A 25997-nucleotide genomic window follows, 5' to 3' on the forward strand; every position below is an offset into this window, starting at 1 on the left:
TTAAAAATGCGGTCAGCAGCTGTTTTGCCTGACTTTGAGGTTGTTGCATAGGCTTGGGCAAATCGGGTAAAATGATCAACCACTACAAGGATGTACTCAAAACCTCCTCTGCAGCGCTCTAAATGGAGAAAGTCAATAGAGATCAATTCAAAGGGCTGAGTCGTAACAATACTTGTCAAAGGAGCTCTTGCCTCGTGACAGGGCTTCTTCTGCTTTAAGCATCTGCATGTTTTTGTGACATAGTATTCGACGTCTATCTGCATATGTGGCCAAAAGAAACGTTCACGAATAAGTGAGACAGTTCGGTCTATCCCATGATGTCCCATTTCATCGTGTAGCTCTCGTATGACTGTGTTCTTATATTTTTCAGGCAGGACCAACTGTGTGCGGAAGGAAATTGTTCGGCAGAGTACACCATCTTGATTAATGGTAAGTTTTTCCCACTCACGAAACAAACATTTTGTTTTAAGGCCATAGGCTTTCAGCTGTTTGACTTTCGGTTTTGTTCCTGACAGTTTGCAGTCATATACTGGACTGATGACTTGGTCATTTTGTTGAACATGCTTCATTTCATTAGCTGATATTGGGGTTATGGTGGGAACTATTGGACAGGTCTCAATAGAGGAACAATTGGTTGAGATTGACCATGGGATGTTGGGTCCTTCTTGTGCTTCGACGGCCTGAATGGTTGCACCTATTACATCCGAAGATAACTCCTCAGAGCACTCACTGATCATAGTTCCAATATCAATGGGCAGTCTGGAGAGTGTATCTGCATCGATATTTTCACGACCTGGTCGATATTTGATTGTGAAGTGGAAATCAGCCAATTCAGCCACCCACCTACACCCTGTAGCATTTAGTTTGGCAGTTGACAGGACATATGTAAGGGGATTATTGTCACTGTATACGGTAAAAGTTGGTGCATAGTATAAATAATCACGGAATTTTTCGGTAATCGACCATTTCAGCGCTAAGAATTCTAGCTTTCCAGAGTGGAGGTGGTAGTTTTTCTCAGCAGCAGATAAGGTTCGAGACCCATAAGCAATCACGCGTAGTAATCCGTTTTGTTGTTGGTAAAGTACCGCTCCTAGCCCTTGAGCTGACGCGTCGGTATGGAGTATGAAAGGTAGTGCAAAGTCTGGGAAAGCTAGTATCGGTGGTTTCAGCAGACAATCAACAAGTTGCTCAAGAGTAGCCTGATGCTGTTCAGACCAGGTAATAGGCTTACTCGATGGAACGCCGGTTTTCATGCATTTTGACTTTAAGAGTCTTCGGCTACTTTTTGGGTGAGTACTATCATCGGGGTCGTTTTTCAACAAATCATACAAAGGGCAGGCTATGCGCGAAAAATCTTTAATATACTGCCTATAGTAGCTAAGTAAACCAAGAATCCTCCTCAGCTCCCCCACGTTCCTTGGTTGCTTATCTTTTAAAGACCTAACGGCTTCGGTATCAGCAGGATCGATTTTGTTTCCTTCTTTTGAGACTATTCTACCCAGGTAGCGGACTTCAGCTTTAAACAACTCGCACTTACTTGGCTTCAATTTTATGCCGTACTCCCTGAGCCGCTGCAACACTTTCCTAACATCTCGAACATGATTTTCAAAGGACTTACTAAACACCAAGGTGTCATCGAGGTATGGAAGACAGATTTCATCCCGCAGGCCTTCCAAACACTCTTCCATACATCGTTGGAAAGCTGCTGGCGCATTCATTAACCCAAAGGGAATACGCACCCATTCATATAAGCCCCAGGGTGTCACGAAAGCTGTAAGATGTTTGCTTTCCTTGCACATGAACCCCTGGTGGTAAGCTTTCCCCTGATCTAATGAAGAAAACCACGAATTACCACCCAAGCTGTCCATGATATCTTGCACCCTTGGAATCGGCTGTCTGTCTGGATGGGTCTTTTTGTTTAGGTCCCTATAATCAATACATAAACGGAGACTGCCATCTTTCTTTCTCACACACACCATTGCAGAGGAGTATGAGGATTTGGATTTTTCAATCCAACCCTGGGCTATTAGATCCTGCAAGTATTCCTTCATTTCACGATACAGGGGTTTGGGCACAGACATATAGGTGCGACCAACTGGTTCCCGATCTTTCAATGATATACTCAGTTTCAAGCTGGGAACACAACCAATGTCATCATCAGATTTAGAAAAAGAGTGACACTCTTCTCTTAGCATCTGCTGTACAACTTTCCTCTGGACTTCACTCAGGTGACTGACATTCACTGGTGGGTCCCACACATCACCATTGATGTTCTCGTGACATTGATCCCCTGATTGAATGTGGTGTACCTCAGCAGTGGTAGCACTAGCTGGTACTTCAAACAATTTAGCAGGGAATACACTCTTCACAAGCTGAACTGTACCAATTGGAGTCTGGCCCCTCAGAGTGATATCATGTTCAGTGTGATTGCATACCTTAATTGTGACATTTGTTGGTGCTCCTCTTTTCAGTAGAACTACACTCTCTAAGAGTTCAAGCCCATCTGACCAGGAGGGATTCACATCTGGTTCAAAAATGAGTGTGCTATCCTCTCTAACTGGCTGCATGTATACTCTGCACGAGACCTGTGCAGTACTACGTTTTGGGACATTAACATGATCTTTTGCGGTCTTTACTGTATACTCACATGAGCTCTCTGCACTAATAAGTCTGATAAACATTTGGACTTTACCCCTCTTTAGACTGGGAAACGCAGCTTTCACAGTGCTCTCGAGCATTCTGTCACTCGCCGAATTTGGGGTGATTTGTTCAATAGAGTTCAGTATTTGCTCGATTACATTGAAACCTATGATAGGATGAGAGAGGTTTTGACCCCTTGCCACGAGTATGGGAATTACCAGTTCAGCATGGGGAGGTGTCTGTGACGCTAATCTGAAAGACACTTCCACATATCCAATGTAGGGTATATCAATACCATTGGCCGCGACAAGGTTCAAAGTATTTGAGGAATCGAGTATGTCAGACACATCCCTCAATGGAACTTCTGGTAAGTACTCTAACTTCCAGGATTCATCAATGACACATACCTGGGAGCCAGTGTCCCACAGTGCTTGAATTCTGTGGCCATGCAGGTAACATTGGACAACACACTGCCTTCCAACTAGTGCTGTCACAGCAGAATGCTGGTTAGTACGGGCACTACAGGGGGCAGTGATACTCATATTCAGGTAAGAGGTTGACATTGATTCAGGTGAGTTGGTACAGGTCTGCTTGTGTTCAGCCCAATGCTAAGCTTGGCACGTCTGACAACAATTTATTTCATCCTTACATTGTGAACATCGCTTCATTTGTGTTACTGATTTTTCGCAGGCGGTACATTGTTGGGACTGGTGAATGAATCTGGTTACTCCCTGTCCCGTGGGAGTAACCGTTCCCCGTTTAAAGGGCTCTCTCTCGAGGGCTTAATGCCACGAATTCTACATCCTGCTTGAAAGTGCTCGCCACTACCGCATCTGAAACAATGCATGCAACGATCCTCTATTCTTTGCTGCTGACAGTTAAAGCACTTTCTGGGTTGTGAGCGAGGAGGGGGTATATAGTACTGCCGCGCTACATACTGGGGCTGACACTGAGTATTTGCTCTCATTTGGTTAGTGCCTGCTGACTGCCAGTATGGTGTCTTTTGACACTGACCTACTTCTCTTTCAGGGTCTCTCTGCTCAGACACTGGATATTGCTGTGGGGTGAAGGCTGGTGGCTGTAACGATTCCCGAATTTGAGCTATTTCCGCACTGAGAGTCTTTAGCGAGGCAACATCTGATCTCAGTTCTTTTAGTTCAGTAAGTACACTGGCATTAGATTTTTGTCCACTTTGCGCTGCATTGTACTTCTTATCAGTAATTTCCTCACTAGACTGAACTACATGGACCGCTGTTGCGTGCTGTACACCTGTTCTCTTTTTTTTCTGTCTCTCTGTCTCATTAGCACAAGCAATGTTTAATTTTTCTAACAGAGTCTCATCAGTGGTTTGTATGTCAAGAAGATATGGCTGCATGTCAACTTTAATGCTGTCACTTTGGAGACCGGTGAGTACGGTATGTAAAAACATGCTTTGAACTAACGCCGGATCGTATTTGAGACCTGATTCTGATTCTTGTGATGCAAACAAGGTTTTCTGGCGCAGATCTAGAACACGCATGAGGAAATTCTGTGGCGTCTCTTTGTTAAGCTGGCATTCAGAGGTAAGCTGTTTATATAGCTCTGTAGCACTTTTCTCTTGGAAATGAGAACGCAGAATTCGCCTAAGTGTGGGTAAAGTCAATTTTGGCTTTCCTTCTAAATAGCTTCGTAACTGCAGACCTGGGGAAATGGCTCGGACAACTGCATCCACTATGTCACATTCTGGGTAGCCTCGGCTCAAACCAGCCTCGATTTGGTGTGCCAAACTTGAAAAAGTTAATTTGTCTTTCTGACCTGGGTCGCCAATTTGTCCAGAAATTTTAAAATCTTTTCTCCACAGGGGAGTGGAGTTTTGCATGTTTGCTAAATGTTGGGCGGATTTGACTGCTTGTTCGTTAGGTTGAATGACACTTTGCTCTGTGTTCCCTTCTTCCATTTGTTGCATCAAACTCAGTTTTTGTTTCAATACAGCTTTTAGTTCATCTAGCTCTCTTTGTAACTTTTCCTTTTCAGTGCTTTCGCTTTTGCATGCGGTTTCACTTTTAGTGGCTGTAGTCAATTCGATAATTTGATCTCTCAATATTAACAGTTCAGACATGCCACCATCTTCTAGCTCCGTGATGTTTTCAAGGTGTTGGAGAATTAGTGCAATTAGAAACATGCGAGATCTAGATACATCTTTCTCTGGGTCGGCCACTTTAAGGAATTCTCCGATTTTTAGAAGATTTTCTTTAGACAACGAATTAAGCATGGCCATGACTTCAGCTTGCATTCCTTCGAGCGCCTCTGTTTCCATTATAGCAATAAGAGTGGACCTTTTCACTGAGTAGCGGCTTACTTGAGAGTAACAGAACGTTTCAGTTTCACCTGATGATCTCTGAGGACTCAGGCCTGTGGCTCCTCCTCTCTTTCTCGCCTTTGCTGCAGGAACTCTTTCCACTCCACTGATGACCAGGGTTGTTATTAGAGATGTACTGCATCAGAAGTTGTCTGCCAGGTGAATGACGGCCACCCTCTGAAGAGCAAATCCCAGCGGTGCCTCCAAAATGTTGTACCCCTGAAACAGGGGAGAGAATTATTAAGAAATATCAGACACACTCAACGATGTTTCTCCACTGCTGACTTTATGCGCAATCATATTGGTTCACAAATTCAAATAAACATCTTTCAAAACAGCATCATTGTCTTCTTAATGTTACACAATTTCCATAAATTGCTAAGTAGACTTTTAACAATGAACACTATTTTGTTATTTTCACATTTACAATCTTATAGAACACTTATAAAGTTTTATACATTTTATCATCAGCGGAAAAGCACTTATCCTTTTTAATCCAATACTTTAACAAAAATAAACTAAAGCCTAATAATTTAAGCAACATATAATTAATCTTTTTAAACTATTATTTTAGCTTGATGTGCCTCGTCTTTCTCTATTTGTTTGTCTATCAAGGTTACAGTGCCAATTACTTTCACTTTTCCCAGCAATACACACATAGAACATTAAATACCAGAATTAAACATCAATTGAAAATGTGCACGCTCATAATTTTACTTCAACGTGGCCTTACGCTAATCACATTCAAAATGGAGCCCAGAGCTCGCGCTCCTCCGAACCACACACTCTTATAAACATTCCCAACAGAATCCGGACAACATCACAATAACATACACTCTCAACGCTGTCAGAACATGAACACATTTCATTAAACTGATTAGGAACACCCATACCTGAAACAGGGGAGAGAATTATTAAGAAATATCAGACACACTCAACGATGTTTCTCCACTGCTGACTTTATGCGCAATGGAGAAAAACCGCGAGTTCTCCCCCTAGTGTTCAGTCAAGGCATCACTAGTCGATCACCAAGCATCTCAGACTAAACATGTCGAGCACAAATCAGTATAAAACACAGATTTGCAGGTGTTGAACCACTCTCAAAGTTCAATAACTTTTATGGATTTCCCATTTCAGGTTTTGATCTAGTTTTTGTTATGCAAATACATTTTTATCTCAATCTGTCACACATGCATCTCCTCTGATTTCTGGCATAATCAGAGATCACAAATCTACTTCGCAGTCCGTTTAACATTCGGACGCAGAAGTAGCCTACACATTTATGCTTCAGTAGCTATTTGCTGTATTCTCGCTAATAACTACGGTGTTCTAATGTTCATCTACTAGATGATTTCCTTATCTCTCTCCCTAATACTCCTCCAGCCAAAACTTAAGTGACAAAGAACCTCTGGCTCAGCACTTTTATAAAATTCTTAGGCATCAAGATTGCATGATTCCAAGCATCCATACCTAAAGAAATTGACAGAAATTTTGTTCCCTTTCATATTCTTGAAGAAACAAGATTGCGCTAAGCACAAACTGCTGTCCATCTTAGGACACCGAAATTCACATGCGCATTATCCCGCAGGGATAACCCTTTCATCACTCACTTCCTTCAACTCTCAGCATCAGTCTCTGGATTAGATGAGAATGTATCTCTATCCAATCTCGGCCATAACAAACTCGGCCTGAAGGGTATCACGCACCGGATGCACCACTCAGCACAGCGCGCACATGACAGGGGATAGTAGTAATGCACACCAGACGCGCACATTCATATGTTATTTAAATGAAACTATTCAAATAGCGCTCCGGGGCGTGGCAGAATACGAACAGTGTCCTGAATTGCGGCTGGGTTATCATTATCCCGCTCTAATGCTGCTTCTCCATTGCTTCATTTGGACTTGTTGTACATGTTCCCGGTTTCATACGGTAATTGCTGACTCTCTTACTCGCTTTTATTTCCAGATACTGGTACCAGAAGCAGAGCTGCATCCGACCCTATCCCTCCTTCTGAGATGATATTCCCATAATCTCCGCATACACAATGTGCATCAACATCCATACATATATTTTAAGAAATAACCCTAGAACATCTCAATAATTCCTCACTGCAGAACACATCCAAACATTTCATTTCCCGTACAACACTTCATTCCCTAATTTCCCAATCAGTCTATTCATCACATATCTCCATTCACACAACTGCATCCAAGCCAGCTCCATCACAAACCATCTAAGCAGAATCCAATTTTTCCACAAGTTAACGTATGGCTCCACATCTGATTTCCACAGCTAATTCACAAACCAGCCCTCTTAATAAGGCATCCGAAAAGTCCACCCCACCCCCTCCCCCTCAGACTACAGGCTGCCCATTATACACAACATACTTTCCAAATGCACTTCCACACTCAGAGGAATCTACCCATTCTTCCACACAGACCACATTTTAGATGCAATTTTATTCTTGCCTTTATGAGTTCCTCAAAGGTTCCGAAATTACAGTAACATCTAAATTTGATTCTAATATCCACCTCACCATCTCAGATCTAACTTTGATTGACGAGGATCAATCCAGATCAATCCAGAAAAGGACACTACATCTACATTTTCAATATCCCCCCCCCCCCTACAAGCCCATTCCATACACTCCTAGCATACCTACACATTTAATTTACATTTAGTCATTTAGCAGACGCTTTTATCCAAAGCGACTTACAAATGAGGACAAGGAAGCAATTTACACAACTATAAGAGCAACAGTGAATAAGTGCTATAGGCAAGTTTCAGGTGTGTAAAGTCTAAGAAGCAAACCATTAGTAATGTTTTTTTTTTTTTTTTTTTTGAGAGAGAGAGTACAGTTAGTGGTATAGCCAGAGAGGCAGTTACAGATTAGGAAGGAAAGTGGAGACTAAATAGTTGAGTTTTTAGTCGTTTCTTAAAGACAGCAAGTAACTCTGCCGTTCTGATGCAGTTAGGGAGTTCATTCCACCAACTGGGCAGATTGAATGCGAGAGTTCGGGAAAGTGATTTCTTCCCTCTTAGTGAGAGCAGATAAGTAGGAGCAAAGCCAGAGGTCGCTTTGTAAGCAATAATCAGAGCTTTGAATTTGATGCGAGCAGCCACTGGCAGTCAGTGCAAACAGGTGAGTAGTGGAGTGACATGTGCTCTTTTGGGTTCATCACTACTTTGGGCTACTAGAGAGTTGCAATAATCCAGTTTGGAGAGAACAAGAGCTTGAACAATGAGTTGAGCTGCATGTTTAGATAGGAAGGGTCAGACCACCTTTCTGATGTTATAGAGTGCGAATCTGCAAGATCGAGCAGTTCTAGAAATGTGGTCAAAGAAGTTTAGTTGGTCATCAATCATTACTCCAAGGATTTTTACCATTTTGTTCGCGAGGTTAAGCTGAAGATGATGATCTTTCATCCAGTGTGAAATGTCTGACAGGGAGGCTGAGATGCGAGCTGGAACCGAGGGATCATCAGGGTGAAAAGAGAGGTATAGCTGGGTATCATCAGCATAGCAGTAGTAGGAAAACCCATGTTTCTGGATGACTGGTCCTAAAGATGTTGTGTAGATGGAGAAGAGAAGTGGCCCTAGAACAGAGCCCTGAGGTACCCCAGTGTTTAGATGCTGTAGGTTGGACACCTCTCCCCTCCAAGACACCCTGAATGACCTGTCAAGAGAGGTAAGATCTGAACCATTGAATAACAGTGCCTGCAACGCCCAGTGACTCAAGCGTAGATAGCAGGATCTGGTGGTTTACAGTGTCAAAAGCAGCTGATAAATCCAGCAAGATTAGGACAGATGATTTAGAGTCTGCTTAAGCCAGTCTGAGATCCTCCACGACCAAGAGCAGGGCAGTCTTAGTTGAATGGCCTTTCTTAAAGCCAGATTGTTTGTTGTCCATGAGGTTGTTCTGAGTAAGAAAGTCCAGGACTTGATTGAACACTACTTTCTCCAAAATCTTGGCCATGAATGGAAGCAGGGATACCAGTCGGTAGTTTTCAAGTAGCGTTTGATTCAGGTTGGGTTTCTTTAGCAGTGGGGTTACCCTAGCCTGCTTAAATGAAGTAGGGAATAAACCAGAGTCAAGAGATGTGTTAATTATGTGAGTCAGTGTTGGTATGACTGCAGGAGAAATGGCTTGCAAGAGATGAGAGGGAATGGGATCAAGCGGACAGGTGGTTGCATGGCTAGATAGCACGAAATTGGACACCTCAGACTCAGAGAGCTGGGAAAAAGAGGTGAGTATGTGGTGTTGGTGGTGTATCTTGCGTGTTTGTTGTAGGTGCAGCAAATTGAGCACTATAGAAAAACACTTAGCTTAAGTTCCCCCTCCCCCCTTTTTTTCATATCTGACACAAATCACCCAGTAACAAGTTTTTGTTCCAAAAACACCTTAAGGCAGTCCTCCACCATTCAGGCTTCACACCGGAATCATACCCTAGTCACTCATTCAGAAACGGAGCCGCCACCACAGCAGCACACAAAGGGCTATCACAACAGTACATACAAACACTGGGAAAGTGGTCTTCCTACACCTACAAATCCTACATTCGCCTTAGCCACAGCCAACTCAAAGAAGCCCAGAAGACCCTCATCAGCAGACACCCTAATTCCAGCGGCCAAGGGCGCGGGCTCAATTCAGCCACATCAACCTAGCAAGGGCGAGGGCATGACCCAGCCACGTCGGCTTCCCGAGGGCAGAGGCTCTACCCAGCCATTTAACCTTCTTACTTCCCTCCAGCTCCCCTATTCACTCACCTAACTCCCTCAGGAGTTCTTCCCACCCATGCCCCACTGTCACCCCCGGCCCCAGGAGTCTTTACTGCCCCCTCCTCTATCCCTGACTCCTGTAGGGCCATGCACCCCCCCACCCCCCCAATGACTCTGAATCCCGCAGGAGTGTTTTCCCCTGAGCTTCGAATCCCGCAGGAGTCATCTCACCGCCCCTCCCCCGGCCCTAGCTTTGTATGTTATATATCATTACTAATAATGCAATGTAATATAGCCTTGTTTATTTTCTCTGATTGATTTATATAAATTTATATCTATATGCACCCTAAATATAGATTTATATATAGTGCTGCCACCCTCATGCTCTGTTCCCAAATAGCTGAAGGGTTCAGGGTTCTTTCCCGGGACAGCATGCCAAACGTGCTAATAGCATCGAGCAATATCTAAGTGTGAATTCTTGAAATACTTTAAATAGGGGTTTACCTTTAAAATGTTTCTTTAGAATTTTAGCTGACCATAAATTTAAAATTTTTTTTTTACATCAGATATAATGTATGATGAAAGCCAGTGGCAATATTTCATTGCTCCATATTATTACTGCCGTTTTCATAAAAAAGGGCTAAGTAAACATTCATTAAAAAGTTTGCTTTCTAACTGGTTCAGTTAGACTTATTGAAAAGCATAACCAAGTGTATTTACTTGAAATACATACTCCACAACGATGGACATTTTAAAAACTGCTTGTGAGGCTATTTGATTTGTTCACACACTGTCTCTGTTGTATTGTGTGATGGTGCGGTGTGCGGCGTTGAATCCTCCGTGCAGCCGAGACTATGCCTCAGTTATGAGTCCATTCAGCATGACTTCACCTATCTCAGCTTCTGTTACTACATGTACAAATTAATCAATAGTGAAGACTGTTTGAATTAAATTTTTTTGTTCTACGACGAGCTTGGTTTGCCTACCTTTGACTGGACGCTTCTCGTGGTAGTGCTGATATAAGGGACTGTCCTGGGAAAGTTGGGGCATCTGGCCCCCGTTATGGATGACTAAAACAGGGCTATTCAATATTCTGATTAAGCTACAGCCATACCGAGCCCCAGTTTAGCACCGGCATCACTGTTTCTAGGACAGCAGAAAACCGAAAGAAATACTTCACATTATCGACGAGAAAGCAGAACGCAATAAGGCGTTTCCCAACCAAGGGCCCCCTTCTTTCATGGGCCCTGGGGCTTCCTTGGCCGTGGTGTTTGTGAGTGTGTGCAAGAGTGTGTGGGTGTTTCCCAGTGTTGGGTTGTGGCTGGAAGGGCATTCGTTCATTCACTGATTAAGAAAGGGTCTAAGCCGAAAAGACAATGAATGAATGAATGAATAAATATATACAGTTCAAGTCAGAATTATTAGCCCTCGAGTAAAGTATTTGTTATTTTATATTTTTTCTCAATTACTGTTTAATCAGAATGATATTTTTTCAATATATATATATATATATATATATATATATATATATATATATATATATATATATATATATATATATATATATTGCAACAATAGTTTTAATAGTAATTTCCAATAACTGATTTTTATGATTGCTATGATGACAGTACATAATATTTTGCTAGATAATTTACAACATTTGAGTATTAAGCTTAAAGAGCAAATTAAAGGCTTTATCTAGGCAAGATAAGGTGATTAGGCACGTCATTGTATAACATGGATTTGTTCTCTAGGCAGTCAAAAAATGCTTACTTCCCCCAGTAAAATAAATAAATAAATATATGAAATACTGTGAAAATTTACTTAATCCATTAAATAACACTTGAGAAATAAAATTAAAAAAATACAAATTGCATTGGAGGGCTAATAATTTTACCCTCAACTGTAAATATCTGCTATATTCTCAGAAATAAAAGTACTAAATCTTTTGAAAAGGCACAGTTTTGTTTCTAACAGGTTGTTAAAGGTACATATTAATACATAAAAAGTACAAATGTGTACTTTATAGAACCTTAAAGGCACAAAATAAACCTTCAAAGGTAAAAAAGTGTATCCTAAAGTTATTAATGTCAACCTGTATAGTACAAAAGTTCACCTTTCGAAACGGTACTGTCAAAGTGACAGATTTTTTTGGGCCTTTATTTCTAAATGTGTATAAATCACTCTGTCGTTAACTTCCTTTTCAGTTTTATTTTTTGGAATATAGCTGAGCCGTTAATTGTTATTTATAAGGAATTTATAAAGCATAACTAGTCATCACTTTAGATTAGGTCCCAAAACTGCATGAATTTGTGTTAATAAAGCATTTAATAACATCCAGAATAATTATTACTATATGCCTGAGAAATAAAATATTTTAGGGTTCATTAAATAATTTATTATTAATTTATTTTCACATTCTAAATTATCTAAATAAAAAAAAATAAACACTACTCCTAAATATCTGCATTGTAAATAATGCAATACTTAATATAGTAATAAAAAATAATCATTAAAAAGTGTGAAAATATAATCATTAAGCACATTATACATCAGTTTGTAAGTCAAGAACACAGCATTTGCAGTTGTGGTTATAAACTAGTTATACATATCTTAATGTCTCTTAATGTAGAGTTAAAGCTTTACAAACGATTAACTACTAATAGTCTGCTAATAGTTAATATAATATCCATAGTGTGCAGTTATTATAAAGTGTTACCAAATATTGTCTTGTTTTAAAAAATAGTATGTCAAAATTAAATGAGTTTTTAATTAAAAGAAGCAAAAAAAAATAGGGTTAGGAAAATAATCTTATGTAAAAAAAAAATGGTTGTTTTAAGGAAAGTCTCACTTAACTTTGGCAGATTATTTCTGAAAACAAGACAATAATTTTTTCTTGTCTTGAAAATGTTTTCTTGATTTAATAATTACATAGATAATAGATATAGATATTTGCACTAGAAACAAGACAAAAATCTAAGTAAGAAGAGAATTTTTTTGCAGTGCATGTCTTATGTATTTGTAGATGAATAATTTCTAGAACAAAACCAGGAAATAAAAGTTAACCAGACCAATGTCAAAGTCTCTTTAAGGCAACTTATTTCACTCGGCGACCATTTTTAAAATGCCTTTTGGGGAGTATGCACAGGCATGCTGTTTGAATGGGAAAACATCAAATTCTCCAAAATTGCTTGCCAAGCTTACGACTGAATTTCATATTGGGATTCACGAATAAAATATATATTAACCGAGCCTTTAGCTTCATCTATAAACATTCCAGTCACACAATATCTGCAGAAACTCACATCTGGTCTGAGCCTCCCCCGGAGAATCATCAGTCTATAGCAATCGCTGATTGGCTCTTGTACTAGAAGGCAGGGTTTCATTCACCATATTGACTGTTACACTTTTCCCCATTTAAAACTACATGAATAACAAGTCCTGTGTATTCGATAGTCTTTGCCGACATCCACCACACAATTTCAGTTTTCACAGAACATGAAGTCATTAAACAATGATAGCGAGAAAAAAAGAGCAACAAATTTCTGAACGGTCCATAAAACGTTATGGATCAATCATCAATAAAAAAAAAACATGTAGCTACAAACATAATTATTACAAAACAACACTATTCAGTTCACTTCCAAGTAAAAAAAATAAAATTTTAAAATTAATGACTAATCTTCAAGATGAGACCAGTTACCGCTTCCGCCATTTTTTTCTGGCGGACTTTACTCCCTTTACTTCTGTCTCTTGCTATCTTGATCCAGGGATGCATTACCGTCTTCTCGATCTCTTTTGATCATGCTCATTATCAGATTTCCTCATTGTTTTAAAATAATGAAAATTTACTTGACTGCCTCTTTCATTATTAAAAAATACAAATATTATTTAGGTAGGCCACTATGCCATTATTTATTTTCGCTGCTCATTGTGTGCGAAACAATCACCAACCAACTGTAAACATAAGAAAGATGATTGAAAATTGTTGAAAATATTGTCAATAGTTAAAACGTGACTTTTGCTTTAACTTTTGCATTGTGACTACCGTTGTGTGCATGCACACACAATCTACACAGCCTTCACTTGCACTCATTCACATTCTCTCTCTCTCAAACACATCCACATGTTGATGCTGGATCAATTAAAATAAAAACCCGAAACGCAAAACAGAAATATCTGACATTTTCTAGAAATAGATCCAGCAAGATCGGGCTCAAATTGAGTACAGATTACAAGCATATAGATGTTGAGCAATATTAGAAATAATGACATGGACTTCTTGATTTGCTTGCAGTCAAAAGTCAGAATTGCATAATAGGCATGACATGACATTGCCCTTTCACCTATGTCAAATAATTATGGTTACAATTGCCTGATGTACTAACAAAATAATTAAAAATTCAGAATTAAAAATATGCACAGTAATTGCAAGCATACACATGCAAAGGATAATTATACTACCTTATATATTATAAGTTATAGTTTTCCCGTGGACTTAGGCTCTAGGATGACATGATAATAGGCCAGGATAACCTAACCTCTAATTGATATCTGTTTATCAATCTTGTAACCAGCCAAAGCCACACAGTGTAAGATGTACACATAGAAACATTTGTTAATCATTATTTTAGAATTAATATTTGGTCAGCAAATACTAAAAGTATAAAAGTCTGTTCTTTGCTTGAATTCGTCACAAACCACCAGCCATGAGAGCTGTTGTGCTTGCCTTGACTCTAGCCTTAGTGGGTAAGTCAGATGTTTGAAAACTCATTGTTTGTTGATTCAATTAGATGCAAATCTATTTTGAGGATTTTGTCTCATTACTATGTTTGTTTCTTTTAGCGAGTCAACAGATCAAACTTGGTAAGTCTCATTTTGGTTAACTTTTAAGAAATTAAATTACATACAACACAAAAAAATCTAAAGTATATATTTTAAAAATACATATGTTTCAGTTCCTGAGTTCGCCCATGATAAGACCTATGTGTACAAGTATGAGGCTCTGCTCTTGAGCGGTGTTACTCAAGAAGGACTGGCCAAAGCAGGTATTCAAATCAAGAGCAAGGTTCTCCTCAGTGCCGCAACAGAGAATACCTTCCTGTTGAAGGTAATGACATGCCAGTTCTAAGAAACAAAACAACACCAATACATGTCCCAACAAGGCCTTATTACAAGAAATGTCACAATCAAGTTATTTGAAAATGTCCTTTACAGTTCATGGATCCTCTATTCTTCGATTATGCTGGCACTTGGCCCAAGGATCATGTTGTTCCTGCCACTAAGCTCACCTCAGCACTAGCTGCTCAGCTTCAGATTCCCATCAAGTTTGAGTATGCTAATGGTGTGGTTGGCAAGGTTTTCGCACCAGCAGGAGTCTCAACTACAGTCATGAACTTGTACAGAGGTATCCTCAACATCCTTCAGCTCAACTTCAAGAAGACCCAGAACATCTATGAGCTGCAAGAGGTATAAATATCTTCCTAGTACATTTATGATCTATTTTTATCTTAGGTTTTGCAATCTTCCTTCTAACATTATGACTTGTTCTTCAAGGCTGGAGCTCAGGGAGTTTGCAGGACTCAGTATGTCATCAGTGAGGATCCAAAGGCAGACCGCATTACTGTCACTAAGTCTAAGGATCTGAGCCACTGCCAGGAGAGAATTGTAAAGGACATTGGTTTGGCATACACTGAAACATGTGTGGAGTGCACTAAGGTATTGACCTTATTTGGTGGTCTTTTGAATATAAAAATTAGACATTCTCTAGAGCAAAAAAGACACTCACCCTTTTCTCTTAACAGAGGATTAAGAGTCTGATTGAAACGGCAACTTATAACTACATCATAAAACCATCTGACAGTGGTGCACTGATCGCTGAGGCAACAGTTGAGGAAGTACATCAGTTTTCACCCTTCAATGAGATCCATGGTGCTGCAATGATGCAAGCAACGTATGATTGACTATGTGATTTAGACAGAAATATGTCAAATACTTCCAGCGCATTTCATTACTTTAAAAAATGTAGGTACAGAAGTGTTTTCTTGTTACAGACAATCCTTGGTTTTTGTTGAGTTTGAGAAGACCCCTGTTGTTCCAATCAAAGCCGATTACATGGCCCGTGGATCCCTGCAGTATGAGTTTGCAACTGAAATTCTTCAGACCCCCATTCAACTCACAAAGATTAGCAATGCACCAGCCCAGGTAAATTAATGCATAAATATATGCGTTTATTGCAAAATGCTCCTGATCATATAAATATATCCACAGTTATAACTGACAATCATTTAGACTTGACATATTCACATTTTTTTACTCTTACTAGATAAGGGAGGTCTTGAAGCACTTGGTTGAAAACAATGTGGCCATGGTTCATGATGATGCTCCACTTAAGTTTGTTCAGCTTGTCCAGTTTCTACGTGCTGCCACACTAAAGGACATTGAAGCCATCTGGGCTCAGTTCAAGGATAAACCAGTTTACAGGTAAAATGTTGAGAAATGTTCCTTGCCGCAATATAGTTAAATTCTTATGTTTAACAAAAACCAAAATAATTGTTAGGCGCTGGCTTCTGGATTCTCTTCCTGCTGTTGCCACACCAGTCATTATAAAGTTCATCAAGGAGAAGTTCCTGGCTAGTGAATTTACCATTCCCGAGTTCATTCAGACTCTTGTGGTTGCTTTGCAAATGGTCCCTGCTGATTTGGATACCATCCACTGGACAGCTGTGGGTATACCTAACTTTGCTCAAAAGCACTATCCTTAAGATTTTGCATACACTGAAAAAAATAACTTTTGTCTTGTGTCTAGTTTAAATAACTAAACACTCTTAAATCAAGAAGAGAATTTTCTAAAACAGATTTTCTTGTTTTTAGAAATATGCCAAAATTAAGTGAGTTTTTTTTAAGACATGCTTCATAATCTTCCAATAGGGTAAGAAAAAAACTCAGTTAATTTTAACATATTATTTATGATAGCAAGAGAATTTGTTTAATTGACAAAATAATGCTTTTTGATTTAAGAATTTGATTTATATTTGGACTGGAAACAAAAAAGTACTAATATAACACCCACATGTTTTGAACAGAGTTTGGCTTTGCATGAAAAAATTGCCACAATCCCAGCTCTGCGTGAAGTTGTCATGCTTGGATATGGTTCCATGATTGCCAAGTACTGTGTTGCAGTTCCCACTTGCCCTGCTGAGCTCATCAGGGTAAGCTTGTCAACAATGCCCAATTTCTTGGTAGAAATTTGCTATTTTCTAAACATATGTGTATCTTATTCTTCAGCCCATCCATGAGATTGCCACAGAGGCCATTGCTAAGAACGACATTCCTGAAATCACTTTGGCTCTGAAAGTTATGGGCAATGCTGGTCACCCTTCAAGTCTTAAACCCATCATGAAGCTCCTGCCTGTACTTAAAACTACAGCTTCTGCTCTGCCCATCAGAGTCCAGGTTGATGCCATCTTGGCCCTGCGGAGCATTGCCAAGAAAGAACCCAAACTGGTAAATTTCAGACATTGTGAAAATGAATTGCAGTAAAAAATATTATACACATTTTCATGTTATTCAATTCAATTCAATTCAATTCACCTTTATTTGTATAGCGCTTATACAATGTAGATTGTGTCAAAGCAGCTTCACATAAAAGGTCACAGTAAATAGGAACAGTGTAGTTCAGTTTGTAGTGTTTAAGTTCAGTTCAGCTCAGTTCAGTGTGGTTTAATAATCACTACTGAGAGTCCAAATACTGAAGAGCAAATCCAACGATGCGCAGCTCTACAGATCCCGAACCATGGAAGCCAGTGGCGACAGCGGAGAGGAAAAAAAAAAACTTCACTAAAGGCGGAAGTGAAGAAAAAAAACCTTGAGAGAAACCAGGCTCAGTTGGGCACGACCATTTTAATTTCTCCGCTGGCCAAACGTCTTGTGCAGAGCTGCAGTCTCAGTGGCGGAGGCTGGAAGCAGGCCTCAGCGAAGACTCGTCTGTCTCTGGGGCATCACAGGAATCAGTCTCATGTTCTCCACTCTTCCATGACCATCACAGTAGCTGCTCAGGATTCGGCCAGGTCCAGGATATAAAAAACCTTGGGATCATCTCATCGTTGGTCTTGGATCGAATCAGTGACTCTGCATAGTCTGAGGGCCTCGGGAAGAGTATCCCCAGGTGGAAATGGAGAATAAAGAAAATAATTAGCGTAGCTGATGTTCACCGTGTATATCAACAAGATGCATAATCTGCGTGGAAGCCCCCTAAGTGGTGCACTAAGTGTATGCTTTACTGAACAGATAGGTCTTTAATCTAGTTTTGAATTGGGAGAGTGTGTCTGAGCCTCGGACGTTATCAGGAAGGCTATTCCAGAGTTTATGAGCTATAAATGAGAAGGCTCGACCTCCTTTACTCGACTTTGCTATTCTAGGTACTACCAGAAGCCCTGAGTTTTGAGACCTTGTTATAATTAACTAACCTTGTTTCCTACCTTAGGTTCAACCTGTTGCCCTTCAGCTTGTTTTGGAGAGGGCTCTCCACCCAGAATTGCGCATGGTTGCTTGTATTTTGCTGTTTGAGACTAAGCCATCAGTGGCTGTCATGTCCAGTCTTGCTGGAGCTTTGAGGATTGAGACAAATATGCAGGTTGCAAGCTTTGCCTATTCCCACATCAAGTCCTTGACCAGAATCACTGCTCCTGATATGGCATCTGTGTAAGTAAAATTGTCTGTAAGTTTTATATCATATTTTCACACAAAGTTTATTATATACCATTTTTTTCTATCATAGGGCTGGTGCAGCTAATGTTGCCATCAAGCTTATGAATCGCAAGCTGGACAGACTTAACTTCCGTTACAGCAGAGCCTTTCAGTTGGACTTCTATCACAGTTAGTCTACAAAAAAAAAAAAAAAAACGTTTAAATATATATCTGAATAACAAAAATATGGATGTTTTTCATGTAATACCTACCCATTGATTGTTATCCCTGTCCTTGTTCAGCTCCTCTCATGATTGGAGCTGCTGGTAGTGCCTACATGATCAATGATGCCGCCACCATCCTGCCCAGAGCTGTTGTAGCTAAAGCTCGTGCTTACTTGGCTGGAGCTGCTACTGATGTTATTGAGGTGAATCACCAAAAAATGTGATTTATTCAATTTTTTTTTCAATTCACCTTTATTTGTATAGCACTTATACAATGTAGATTGTGTCAAAGATTTATAGATTTACAATATTCTGATAGCCTTTTCTTCATGTTTCCTCTTAATAAGTTTGGTCTGAGAACTGAAGGAATCCAGGAAGCTCTTCTAAAATCTCCTGCTGCAGATGAAAGTGTTGACCGTATGACTAAAATTAAGCGCACCTTAAGAGCTGTAAGTGATTTGTCTTTTATTATTTGTTCAATAAATGTAACATTTTTTAATAATCATGTTTCTGTTGCTTACCCCCTCAAGCTCACAAACTGGAAGGCCATGCCAAGCAATAAGCCATTGGCTTCAGCCTATATCAAAATATTTGGGCAAGAAATGGCTTTTGGCAGAATTGACAAGACCATCATTGAACAAGCAATACCAGTATGATGTTCTAGTAGATGTATCTACTTTCATAAACATAAATCTGAGATCAGTCTCACTACACTCATTAACTGAGATTTTACAATATTAACCTGTGTGTATCATCATAAACACTCTCCTCAGATGGTTACTGGACACAAACCACGTGCACTGCTGAAGGAGGCTCTTAAAGCTTTGCAGGAAGGGATTTCCTGGCAGCGTGCCAAACCTCTGCTTGTAGCTGAAGTACGTCGTATCTTGCCAACTTCAGTTGGTTTGCCCATGGAGCTCAGTATGTACTCCGCTGTTGTTGGTGCTGCAACCATCAATGGTGGGGTTTTTTTTTATTTATTTATTCCTTGGGTGTAAAAATTTGTGTCACTTCAAAGTTTTTTACTTGAATACTTGTCCCTCCAGTTCAGGCCACCATTACACCTCCTCTCCCTGAGGAAATTGAGACCATGACTCTTGAGCAACTGAAAAAGACTGATGTTCAGTTCCAGGCTGAAGCTAGACCAAGGTAAAGTTTATACCATTATATTATATATATATATATATATATATATATATATATATATATATATATATATATATATATATATATATATATATATATATATTGGTGCTAACATAAGGTTTCATTTCACCGGATGTTGGTAACAATCAAAGAAATCCATATATGTGAAGAAAGCTAAACTAATTAGTTTACAAATTAAGTTATGTGTAACAAAATCAAATGACACAGGACAGTGAAAAGGCAATGAAATCCCAGACAGAAGCTGAAATCTCCTAGAAGTTATTTAGCAACCCTCTGCCCTTTGTTGTTGTAAATGAATATTAGCTGCTTTAGTTTAATATCTACATTACCAGAATGATGAAGATGAAACCAGGGTGGATATTTCAGCAAGACAATGATCCAAAACACAACCAATATGTTTAAATGTTACCATTTTCAATCTCGTTTCAGTATTGCTGTGCAGAAATTTGCTGTGATGGGAGTTAACACTGCCCTCATCCAAGCTGCTGTTATGGCGAGAGGAAAGATCCGTACAATTGCTCCTGGAAAAGTGGCAGCAAGAGCAGACATTCTTAAGGGCAACTACAAGATTGAGGCTCTGCCTGTCGAACTCCCAGAACACATTGCTTCTGCAAGGTAATTAAAACATGGTCATGCTAGTTTTGCAAATGAATCAATGAAAGTTAAGCGGTTTCTTCAAATATTATTTGTTCCAACAGCTTTGAGACATTCGCTTTGGCTAGAAATGTTGAAGATCCCTCTGCTGAGAGAACCGTTCCATTAGTACCTGTGTTGTCCCTACAAAACCGTCAGACACAAAGATTGGTAAGCCAAACATGGATATGAATCAAATACAGCAAGAAATCATTTGATGGTACACAACTTATTAATTTTCTGTTTCAGTCCTCTGAGAATGCTGATTCTGAAATGGAAGCGGAAACTCCTGTGAAAGCTCCTGCTCCATTTGACAGGACCCTCTGTTATGCTGTACCATACATTGAAATCAAGGGATGTGTTGAGGTGCACTCTAACAATGCTGCTTTTATCAAAAATTCCACTCTATTCTACATAATTGGACAGCACTCAGCTCGTGCTGCAGTGGCAAGAGGTATTTTCTAAACAAATTGTCTTTGAATATACATGATGAATTTTCAGATAAAATGGTAATTAATTTATATAAAACAAATAATTGTGTCATTCTGGTTGTAGCTGAAGGTCCTGCAGTTGAAAAACTGGAGCTTGAAGTCCAAGTTGGTCCTAGAGCTGCTGAGAGGCTTGTTAAGCAAATAAACATCATTGATGATGAAACTCCAGAAGGAAAGGACTTCCTGTTGAAACTGCGGGAAATCCTGGAGACTGAAAATAAAAATGCAACTGTCTCTTCTGAAAGCAGCAGTAGCAGCCGCAGCAGCAGCAGCAGCCGCAGCACCAGCACCAGTAGCAGCAGCTCAAGCTCAAGCTCCTCCATGTCTAGCTCTCGTTGGTCTAAGGTGAGGACATGGAATCTTGCTTGACATAGCTAACATTTGTATCATCAATTTACTGTTTTTATTAATTCTCATTCCTTTCAAATGCTTTTCAGACTCTCACTAAAATGGAGCCCTTCAGGAAATTCCACAAGGAGCAGGTAATCACTCAACACTTTTTACCATTTTTCAAAAATTATATTCCCACATACATTTATATCTTTTTGGAAAGAAGATAAGTAATGTTAACACTATCCAAACAATTTACTTGCAGTATAAGACACATCATGGAGACTCAAAAAGCAGTAGAAGCACTGCATCTAGTCTTGAGCAAATCCAGAAACAGGTAAATAATTTTTTTGTTATTTGTCCTAAAAACTAATAATGAATATCAAGCTTCATGAATTAACTGCTTAATTCTGAACTCATCATTTCAGTCTAGATATCTTGGGAATACTATTCCACCTGTTTTTGCTGTCATCGCCCGTGCTGTTAGAGTTGACCGGAAGTTGTTGGGATACCAGTTTGTGGCCTTCTTTGACAAACCATCTTCAAGAGTGCAGTTCATTGCTTCTTCCATTGCTGAGAATGACAATTGGAAGATCTGTGCTGATGGTGTTCGGCTGAGCAAACACAAAGTCATTGTAAGTTCAAAGATCAGATGTCTGAAAATCTTTCAAAAAGCCATAAATAGCTGGCTCTCTCCAAGATGTTCTGCTAGTTTGAAATACAAACACAGTACCTGTTACTATTTAGTCCAAGGTTACCTGGGGTGCAGAGTGTAAAGAATATGCAGTGACTACTAAAGCCGAGGCTGGACTCCTTGGAGAATTCCCTGCTGTCCGTCTAGAGTGGGAATGGGAAAGGCTTCCTATTATTTTCACCACCTACGCCAAAAAGTAAACACAATAATGAAGAACTGATTTGAAGTAACATTGGAAGTGTTATGTTTTGGACACTTTTTAACATATTCTTTTTTTTTACAGGCTGTCTAAGCACATTCCTATGGCAGCTTTGCAAGCAGGATTTAATGTTGAAAGAGCTAAGAACAGTGAGAAAGAGTTTGAACTTACTGTGGCCTTGCCATCTAAGAGAACACTGAATGTAATTGTTAGGGTTCCAGAGGTGAGTGGCCAGTAATTATTGACTCACTAAAATAAACATAGGGGGGAAATATTGTAACAATTTTCCGTTCCTTTAGATGACAATGTCAAGGATGGATATTCCTCTCCCAGTTACTGTCCCCATCAATCCAGATGGAACCTTTGATGTTCATTTTTATGAGGATATTTACTTCAGGGCCCAAAACTATATCTATGATTACACCACTGGTAAAATTGGTTGACGTTACATACTTAAATTATATCATCAAAATAACTTCATAATAAATATATTCTGAAAGGTCATACTGCTTTTATTCTTTTTTAGCTCAGTGCAGCATGATGCAGGATACAATCAGCACCTTCAACAACAGAAGTTACAAGAATGAAATGCCCATTTCCTGCTACCAAGTCTTGGCCCAGGATTGCACACCTGAGCTGAAATTTGTTGCTCTGTTGAAGAAGGATGAAGAGTCTGAAAAGACCCACCTGAATGTTAAACTTGTTGACATGTAAGAACTCTCAGTATACATTTACTCTGCAATTGTTGTGGTGATCCTTTAATTGATACATCACTGAACTGATCACGTCTTTAACAGTGATATTGACCTGTATACTTTGGGCACTGATGCAAAAGTTAAAATTAATGGACTGGAAGTTCCCATCAGCAGCCTTCCCTATCAGCATCCCTCAGGTAGGTTTAAATGTCCATTTGGTCATTTACTACACATAACATGTTCAGATCATATAAATTATAATGCACTTCTGTTTTAGGCTCCATCCAAATCAGAGAGAAGGCTGATGGTTTGTCACTTTATGCTCCTAGTCTTGGGCTTCACGAAGTTTACTTTGCCAATGGTGACTGGAAGGTGACTGCAAGTTATTGAGTATTTATCAGATACTGATTTCTATTGTGTTTGAGTACATTCTGATACAAACCTTCATTTTATTCAAGATCCAAGTTGCAGACTGGATGAAGGGACAGACTTGTGGACTCTGTGGAAAGGCTGATGGAGAAATCAAACAGGAGTACACCACACCCAGTGGATACCTGACTAAGAGCTCAGTCAGCTTTGCACACTCATGGGTGCTGCCTGCAGAGAGTTGCCGTGATGCCAGCCGTAAGAGTTGTCTAACAAGAATTGTGTATAACACACAATGTTTAAAAGACATCTAAAAGGGAAAAATAAAAATGTATGTATTTATATTCTTCCTTTCTCAGAATGCCGCATGAAACTTGAATCTGTCAAGTTTGAGAAACAAGTGATTTTGAACGGACAGGAATCAAAATGCTACTCTGTTGAGCCTGTGCTGCGCTGTCTGCCAGGCTGTGCACCAGTAAGAACCACCCCTGTGACAGTTGGATACCACTGCATGTCCACTGGTAAGTGATTTTAACACTTGTTTAGCGAATGACTCTTATTAATAACTTGCTTCTGCACTCTTGCATATTTATTTCCAAATGATCTTGAATAGCTTGATTTGCTGCTTTAGCTGGGCTTTATTATGATTGGAGCTAAACTTTACAGTATAGTGAGTCCCTAGGAGTAGGTTAAAGACTTCTGCCATACCGTGTAATGCAGAGGCCACCAATCTTAGTCCTGCTGGTGCAGAGTTTAGCTTCAACCTGCCTCAACACACCTACTTTGCCACTTTAGTATACCTATATTAGCTGGTTTAGGTTTGTTTGATTATGGTGAAGCTATAATCTACACAAATCTGGCCCTTCAGGACAGAGTGTGGAGAGCCCTGGTATAGCGAGTCTCCCGAAACAGGGATTAAGACCTCTGCTATACAGCATAGTGAGTCTTTAGGAGCAGGGATAAAGGCCTCTTCTATACAGGATAATGAGTCTGAAGGAGCAGGTTTCTGCTATACAGGATAATAAGGTCCAGAAGCAGGACTGAAGATCCCTGCTATACTGAACATTGAGTCCCCAGAATCAGAGTTGATGACCTCTGCTATAACAAGAAGGTTAGTTCCTCAGGAGCTGGATTGACGGTCTCTACAAAATAATGAGTCTCCAGAACCAGGGTTGAAGTCATCTAATATGGAGGATAATAAGTCTTCATGAACAGATTTGAAGATCTCAGCTTTACAGAATATTGAATCAGCAGGAGCAGGGTTGAAGACCTCTGCTATACAGGTTAGTGATTCTCCAGGATCAGGATTGAAGACCTCTGTATACAGAATAGTAAGTTTGCAGGAACAGGGTTGAAAACCTCTGCTATATAGAATAGTGGGTTTCCAGGTGCAGGGGTTGATAACCTCTGGCATATAGAATAGTGAGTTTCCAGGATCAGGGTTAGAGACCTCTGCTATACAGGTTAGTGAGTCTTCAGGAAGAAGAATGAAGACCTCTGCTATACAGGAATGTGAGTCTCCAGGAGCAGAATAGAAAAATGGGCAAGGTTGAGGTCCTTTGCTATACAGGATAGTGTGTCTCCAGGACCAGGGTTTAAGACCTCTGTTTTACCGAACTGTGGGTCCACAGGAGCAAGGACAAAAAATATGTTTTAGTCTAGATATCCTCAAATAGCTCTGCTTGAAATGGCACCCTTAACAACTTTTTGCAGACTGATATGACCCAAGTCCAGTAATTCTCAATTGACCTTGCTTGAGAAAGCAGTTTTACATTTTACAGTTAAGCACTGGTATATTGCTATGCACTACATAACTCAACAATATGCAAATTTATTAACTTAACATTGGCAAATTTACTGTTTTGTTTTTTAAATTATGTTGTAATATCCTGTGTTACAGACTCTAATCTCAACATGCTTGCTGGAATCTACGAGAAGAGTGTAGACTTGAGAGAGACAACAGATGCTCATGTGGCCTGTCGCTGCACTGAGCAGTGTGCTTAAATCCACTTCTTGGCTCAGCAGAGTCTATTACAACATTCTCTGAATCTGCTGTTACTTGTTTCAAATAAATCTGAATAAGCAATCTCAAAATCTATTAGCGTTGTGTTTTTTATTTAAACCAACTTTCTACTTCTTTGGTAACCACTTTTTTATTGAAGGGATATATACCAAGTTTTTTTTTTAAGACAGATACTGAATATTAAGACATTTGCATGTACAATAGGTTAAAAAAAGAGAAAAGATCTGAATAGTTTGCAGACTTAGTCTCCATTGGGCGCCTCTGGTCCAAGGTTGGTTCAACAACCATAACCATTTCACAGCTTTATGATCAAAAACCACACACTTGCATGACTCTTCTGTAAGCTATGGAAATCACTGATGTGGGGTCAATCCAAGGGTGGATTCAGCACACAAGATACTTTCCCCAATTTCTAGCGCACAGAGATATCACCTGTGTATATTATTATATATTGTTTTTTTTTTTTTGGTAAAGTTATGGCTACTGAGAACGTGCCTTTCTGCGCGTGACAAATTGCAATACAGCACGTGAAGAAACGCGCGTTCTTAGTAGCCATACCTGTAAAAAAATAAAAAATTTAAAACATTTCTGTGCTTTACACAACAGCCACCAGGTGGCGCAAGGAACAACCGATTTTCCATTCACTCAGTTGTCATGTGTGTTTAAATGCATGTACAGTATTTGTGTGCGAGAGTGCTCGATTCAGCTTCGTCGATGCCTCGAGCGGCTGGGTTTCTTTATTTATTTTGGAGATAATGTGTACATATTTGTATTCACATATGAATAC

The 25997-nt window shown here is 39.6% G+C and overlaps 1 protein-coding gene across 1 annotated transcript; it reads left to right on the top strand.

The window, feature by feature from the left end:
• The first annotated feature begins 14409 nt into the window (after positions 1-14409).
• On the top strand, positions 14410-25265 carry vtg2 (vitellogenin 2). Its single transcript, XM_056447580.1, has 34 exons — positions 14410-14449; positions 14546-14566; positions 14659-14810; positions 14918-15169; positions 15257-15418; positions 15505-15653; positions 15754-15904; positions 16026-16183; positions 16260-16425; positions 16786-16911; positions 16988-17206; positions 18186-18403; positions 18480-18577; positions 18691-18815; positions 18960-19061; positions 19143-19262; positions 19386-19572; positions 19659-19761; positions 20209-20394; positions 20478-20583; positions 20662-20866; positions 20968-21248; positions 21341-21385; positions 21499-21570; positions 21662-21868; positions 21981-22123; positions 22211-22349; positions 22426-22555; positions 22653-22836; positions 22924-23018; positions 23099-23193; positions 23280-23445; positions 23547-23708; positions 25088-25265. The coding sequence occupies exons 1-34, from the start codon at positions 14410-14412 to the stop codon at positions 25189-25191; spliced, it is 4869 nt and encodes a 1622-aa protein (XP_056303555.1). The 3' UTR covers positions 25192-25265.
• The last annotated feature ends 732 nt before the right edge of the window (positions 25266-25997 follow it).

This window comes from Danio aesculapii, chromosome 22 (genome assembly GCF_903798145.1).
Source record: "Danio aesculapii chromosome 22, fDanAes4.1, whole genome shotgun sequence".
In the NCBI taxonomy this organism is placed as follows: domain Eukaryota; kingdom Metazoa; phylum Chordata; class Actinopteri; order Cypriniformes; family Danionidae; genus Danio; species Danio aesculapii.